We start from the raw sequence: 6851 nt of genomic DNA, 5'->3' as shown, positions 1-6851 counted from the left end.
AAAAAGGGGAAAAAAAAAAAAAAAAAAAAAGAAGAAGAAAGAAAGCAAGAGATGATCAATCAAAGAATGAGATTGGGTGAAAATTCCATTGCACTGGTCAATAGTAGAGAGTAAGGTTTAAATCACTATATTGAATTTTCTCATAAACTTATTTCTCTCTGGTCCCTAAATCTTATGAGTCCACCCAATGATATTGAAACCTCCTTCCTTACATCGATAACTACAAGACAGCCTAGCTCTGAAGCTTCAATGGCTTCTCTTTCTTGGTGTAACGCTAAGACCAGAAACTATTGTCAATTAGCTAACTTAAAGTGATAGACATTAAGATGGCTCCAACCATTGACTCGATCATCCCTAGGAGAGCGAAAGCCCCATGCCATAGCTCAAGGTTACCAACTTAAATTTTCTCATAATTGTCATGAATTTTTATTTGTCAACAGTTCTATTAAAAAAATTTGCACCAACTTTTATATGCATTGAGATTTAAGAAGCAAGCAATAACTTTATAGTGTGTGATGGCCAGCCACCTTTTAGGAAGCTTAGTCGGAGTGGAACATTAGAGTTTTCTTTGATTGTGTAGGGGAATGAGAAGATACTTAGGTGCTCACTACATACACATTTTTTTTAAATCTTAGTTTGATTGAAGTTTGTTGTTATGAACTTCTTTGGCTGTGGGGACATTCCCTTGTTTGTTTCTTGTCATATTCTCAATGAAAAGTGTGTGTGTTTATGTTATTTATTTGCAAATTAAATTAAATATTTATAGAAAACAGTTATTCTTTCTAATCATCATTGTCCATGCCCACATGCAGGCCTTTTGGTTGTCTCCTCAAGCGACGATCATCCTATCAACAGATTTTCTGACCTCTTTCACACAAGCAAATTGCCCTCTCTTCTAAATGATGGTGCCATGGACCCTAAGATTTTGAAGCATTATTTGTTGTTACATGATAATCAAGATGGCTCTTTAGAAAAGTACTTATGTTCTTTTCCTTAATCCGAGGAGGATCCTTTCCATTACATTCCCACGATATTATTTGGCAGTCAATCATTTCAAATATATCTGCTTGCACATATACCTATATTTTTGTGATTTTGATATGTTATCATGGCTAATAGATCTGGTGAAAATTGAGCTACTTCTATTCTTACGTTGTATGCCAGTAGGTTGAGTAGTGGACAGTATAGAACTTGCTTTGTTAATGTTCTGCTTAGTAGTTTGCTTTTATAATTATCAATTGTCTTCCCGATTTGTTTGCTAAGATGGTTGCTGCTTTGATAATTAATTAGGATAGTTTGTAGTTAATTAGTTTCTTGGTTGATTAATTGTCAGGTCATATACAATTATGGTGCTTTGTCTTTTGTTACGGAAACTCTATAATATATAATAGGATCTGAGTATTATTTGAGAGATAGATGCGGCTTTTTTCTATATATATAAAAAAATTCTTTTATGAGAGATAGATGCATATGAATGTAATTTTATCTCTTCTCTAGGGCAAGCAAAATACTAACTGACATGAGGAGTACGTTTGGTTCAAATGACTGCCAATTGCTTTGCATCAATTCTTCTCATGATGAACTCAATGAACGGCAAGATGATCCTTGGGGTTTGTTTGTAAGTCACTCGAGGCGCTGTTATTTAACTATGTTTATTAATCTTTTGAGAAAATATGTCTTTGAAGAAGAATTGGTGAAATCAGGGCTGTAACCTCACGTTCTTATGTAACAGAAGTCTGATGCTTCAATCAGTAAGCGACTTGGCTGCTTTCTTAGCAATGAGGACCTAATTGAGGTAAACTGCTGTTATCACTATAAGTATTTGCTACATGCTTTAAGGGCTACTATGTATGTATGCTTTTGTTGGGGGGTGGGGGGGTGGCTCACTGCGTCACTTGTTAAACAGATCCGAGAGTTAATGCAAGATTTGTTGTCAAAACATATCATTCCGTACATGGAGCAAAAGATACGGGTATTAAATCAACAGGTATTGTGTTTTGGTTTCTAGAAGTTCTGTGCAAAGATCATATGCTTTTCTATATGATAATATTTGCTGGTTTTATATTTTCTACATAGTTTCATATTGGCATTTTACTTTTTCGTGACTAGGTGTCTGCTGCAAGGAAAGGTTTCAGAAATCAGATTAAAAACTTATGGTGGAGAAAGGGGAAAGAGGACACTGTGGATTCTCCTAGTGGCCCAACGTATTTCTCATTTATTTACTTTCTTGGCCTTACTTTGCTCCTTGGTATTCATAAATTTTTATATTTTTCATTGAAGGTATACTTATAGTTCTATCGAGTCTCAGATTAGAGTATTGGGTGATTATGCCTTCATGTTCCGGGATTATGAACTTGCATTGTCCAATTATCGCCTGATTTCTACTGATTACAAACTTGATAAAGCTTGGAAACGCTATGCTGGTGTCCAGGTAGGTCCAACTCTTTGCTGTCCTTGTAGGTTTAAATCTTTATTTTTTAGATGAGGACAGACAGTAATCTTTAGCCCTACTACAATTGAAAGGAAGAGAGAGTTCTTGGCTTAATTTGTTTATATGCTTTGAGCTAAAGATGGTTGGTACATAATTTTTTACCATTCTGCGAGTTTTCGTTTTAGTTTCCATGGATTTTTTATGTAGTGGAATGGGTTTTCTTTTTATCTTGTTTAAAAGTTTGTTATTATATTAAACCAGTCCATTATGCAAGTCTTTATTTTTTATTATTTAAAATTTTATTTTAATCTTATGCTCAATTCTTTTTAGCTTGTATACCACATAGATCGCTACTTTTGTTCCACAGTTATAACCTGCATTTTCCTGTGCGTGTTCTGTATGGCTCTGTTTTAATTTTTCTATGGTCATTCATTTTCTGCTCATATCGTTGTTCACTACATTTTTTTTTTTGCAGGAGATAATGGGGCTTGCATACTTTTTGCTCGACCAATCAAGAAAGGAGGCTGAGTACTGCATGGAAAATGCACTCAATACTTATTTGGTACGAGTATTTCTTTTTACATTTTCTTCCTTGATGTTTTTCTGAATACAAAGCTTTGTTGCTGCTTATTTTCTGTGAGGAAATTTTAAGTTCCCGTACAAACTCTTGTTTGAGATGCAGTGCAAGTTGTATTTCAAATATATGCATTTTTATCCTTTTATAATTTGGATCCATCATCCTCTCACATTTAAAGAACTACTTGCAGACTGAGGGGGAAATTGAAACTGACAATTCTAAAGCATACTTTGTCCATCAATTCTGAAGATGCATCCAAGGATTGCATAAATATCGTAGAATATATGTCTTATTTTCTATAAGAAACCTAGGGATGTATAATATAAATATCCTCATAAGCATATATGTGTTATTAAAAGCTTGATTTTTCATTAAAAATCGTCAATATTCACATAACATCTTGTTTTTGCTGTAATCAATTTCAAGCCCACTCGCTCGTCCAAAATTTTGACAAAATTAAACATGTTTTTGACTGCAATGTGATCCATAGAAGAGAAAAATAATGTAGTTTCTGCAAATTGGAGATGATTGATGTGAATAGAAACCAATACTACTCACTTTTATCATGCCCAAAGTAGCCCCGTGAGGTAGTAGTCTACTAAGACAGTCTACTTCAAATGATGCATTAAAATCGATACCTTAACTTTCCGAATGATATCTTAGGAAAGGGGATTGATAAGTATGTGGATACTCCACGAGAATACTTGAATTACTATATTAATGCCATCTTTTTGGTTGATGTTCTCCTAATATGCTTTGTATTTACTGTGTTTTTTATGTCAAAATTTGTTCTAGTTAATTGAATTTAAGTACATGCAGAGAATGGGCCCATCTGGTCACCTAAATGCAATACGCTGTGGTCTTTGGTCAGCAGAGATGTTGAAGGCAAGAGAACAGTACAGAGAGGCTGCTGCTGTTTATTTCCGTATATGTAATGAGGTAGGTTTTGAATTCCTTGATACCAGTAACAAAGATATTTTTGCTCTAAGCTTTTTCCTTCTCTTTCTTTTTGAAATTCTTAGGAACCTTTACATTCAGCTGTCATGCTTGAGCAAGCATCGTATTGTTACCTGTTAACCAAACCTCCTTTGATACGCAAATACGGATTTCATCTTGTTCTCTCTGGTGATCGTTACAAAAGAATGGATCAAGTATGTAAATATCTGACAAGTAGTGCAGCTTGATTAATATCTCAAAGGTTTATTAACGAGCCACTTGCCTTTGCCTTCTCAGATTAACCATGCAATTCGGACATATAGAAATGCAATTGCTGTTTTTAAAGGAACTGAATGGAGATACATCAAAGATCATGTATATTTCCACATTGGACAGTGAGTTTTTATATTTTTCTAAACTTTAGAATATAATTTAATTTAATTCTGATGAAGCTAGAGTTTACTTGAGTTCCTTCCCTGATATTATGACACTAATCAAGTGTAAGATTTCTTCTTATATAAAGTTATCTCTTGTAGGTGGTATGCTTCTCTAGGTTTATTTGATGTTGCTGTCACTCAAATGTTGGAAATTCTTGACTGTAATCATCAGTCCAAGGCAACACAGGAATTGTTCCTGGAGGATTTTCTAAAAATTATTCAGGTGCCTCCTTGTGCTTGTCACTTATTCTATCTCTCAGCCATTACTGGTTTGTCAGTCTTCAGCACCAGTAAGGCAAACGGTTTTTGGAGCTCAGTAGGCTGTACATGTGTGCAAGATGTTTTGATCATTGAAGTTGGATGTTTTTCAAACAAAAAATGAACTTTTCATTGATTAATGATAAGGATAAAATGTCCGAGATACAATCTCGAGTGAAAAAAAGGAAAAATGCAAAAATGAAAATAAAGAAACTTAAAGAAAAGTGAATAAAGGCACCCGGGTAATAAAACTGAAATAAATTAGAAAAAGTATCTAGAGATATTTGTGTAATCACATTAAATAAGGAAAGTAGTTAGCCTCCCTAATTTATCTTGTTGGATTTATTTAGATTTACTGTTACTGCTATTTAGCTAGGAATTATTAGATTGACCTTACCTAGTATCCAAGGGTTTATGTAGATATAGTGTAACCTAGTATTATTTAGATTTTTTTTATTATCTAGTGATTTAGTAATTCTCTGAAAACTAATATGAAACAACAACAGCGTTTAGACTTGCAAAAAAAGAAAAAAAAAAAAAAGAAGAGCCCCTGAAGCCTAGATTACGAAGAAGTAATTTTCATTGCTGGCAATCAAAATGGATAAGTTTCACAACTAGATCTTAATTTGTGGTGACTGGAGAGTGATTTCTTTCATCTGGAATCCACAAACTTCAATTAAGGAATGAAATCTTGGAGGAATTGAAGGATATTTTGCTAATAATGTTGTTGATTGCGAACCTTCAGCTAAATTTCTTTTATCAACGACTGAAAAAAAGACTTCAAAATGCTTCTGCGAAAGAGTCTTCGACATAAACTTCATCGATCTCAATATCAACCAAATGTACTTCAGATTTTTCACTGCTCATACTAACATCAGATTCAATATCTTGAACAATTGGAGAGTAGATAGGATCTTTAGTGGTGTTAGAGCTTAACCTTTGGTTAAAGTGACATTTGAACTTGGAGGAATGATCACTGAAAGAGTACAAGTGTTAGTAGGTTGTGAAGCGGGCTGTTGTAACTTCTAAGAGGAAGTGAGGAATTGAACACAAGTTTCTTCCAAAATGTTTGAATTAATCTTTGAATATTTAGGTATTTCAGAGCAGATCAAACATTATATGTAAAATATTGTGTAATTTGAATGTCATCTTGAAGTAAAAGACCATCCAATTTCTGCAACTGATCATTCGAGGAATAGAATTCAACTCAACATCTTTGATCCTTAGATGGAAAAGTAAAACATTCGTCTACCATAACTTGACTTATTCTCACGACACTGAATTTGTAAATTAAAGAATTGACAAGTCTAATGATCCGTGTTTGGAGGATCTAAAAGAAATATATCCCCAAAATGAAGAGAAAAATTCCTGCACTTCCATCAATTACCTTAATCTGAGCTGAAATGAAACCACAAGTATTTTTCTTAACTTCAATTCTAGCAGCTGTACAATCAATAAAATTTAGTCTAGGAAGAGATATTGACCAAGCCTCCCGATTGTTTTCCAATTGCTTCAAACTAAGAACGTTTGCAATAAAGTAATGGTAAATTCTTCAAACAAATCCATTCATCATATCCTCCATTAAGCTTTTGATGAGAGTGTTCTTGAAACCATTTCTCAAATTTTCAGGTGAAAATTCTCATTGTCTCCACTTTCCATCGAAATCCAATTCAGAAAAATCAACACTCAATTTCTTTCTTTTCAACTCCGATAATTACTTCTAATGTCTTTCTGTGGCCAAACCAGGAGGGAGGTGGCCGATGTTTTGGTGTAACAAAGAAAACTTTTTTACTTTTTCCTGTTGCTTTCAATTATTAATTTTTTTTCCAACTGATTTGATCCTGCAGAAAGCAGGAAAGACGGTCAAGGTGTTAAAACTACCATTGCCCAAGATCAACATTTCATCATTAAAGGTTATCTTTGAAGATCATCGAACTTATGCATCTGCTTCAGCTGTAAGTTTAATTTTGTCATTTTGTTTTTTTATTTGGAATCCTCCTCAAACCAACTCTCCCGCAGTCTCCCTCTCTATCCCTCTCCTCTTTAAGTCCTCCCATTTCCCTGCATTCCATTTGAGAATAAATGCTCTTTCTTATTCAAACAGGGTTTAATTGACCATTTACTGGTAAATTTTTTCCAGTTGATTGGTATATTCCCTATTATTTTTGCTTTTTTTTTTTTGTTTTTTGTTTTTTTTTTTTTTTTTTTTTTT

General features: G+C 33.7%; 1 protein-coding gene across 1 annotated transcript in view; it reads left to right on the top strand.

Annotated features, from left to right (window-relative positions):
* The window catches only part of LOC111498575 (trafficking protein particle complex subunit 8-like), a 20404-nt gene that overhangs the window by 5182 nt on the left and 8371 nt on the right, over nt 1-6851 (top strand). The window contains exons 5-16 of the mRNA XM_023149866.1: nt 813-975; nt 1498-1618; nt 1733-1795; nt 1907-1987; nt 2110-2204; nt 2281-2431; nt 2907-2993; nt 3828-3947; nt 4031-4159; nt 4242-4339; nt 4481-4604; nt 6487-6594. Of these exons, the coding sequence (XP_023005634.1) occupies nt 813-975; nt 1498-1618; nt 1733-1795; nt 1907-1987; nt 2110-2204; nt 2281-2431; nt 2907-2993; nt 3828-3947; nt 4031-4159; nt 4242-4339; nt 4481-4604; nt 6487-6594 (1340 nt within the window). The remainder of the gene's footprint in view (nt 1-812; nt 976-1497; nt 1619-1732; nt 1796-1906; nt 1988-2109; nt 2205-2280; nt 2432-2906; nt 2994-3827; nt 3948-4030; nt 4160-4241; nt 4340-4480; nt 4605-6486; nt 6595-6851) is intronic.

Source organism: Cucurbita maxima, unplaced genomic scaffold, assembly GCF_002738345.1.
Source record: "Cucurbita maxima cultivar Rimu unplaced genomic scaffold, Cmax_1.0 Cma_Scf00025, whole genome shotgun sequence".
Taxonomy (NCBI): domain Eukaryota; kingdom Viridiplantae; phylum Streptophyta; class Magnoliopsida; order Cucurbitales; family Cucurbitaceae; genus Cucurbita; species Cucurbita maxima.
This window is presented reverse-complemented; position numbering and strand designations above follow the sequence as displayed.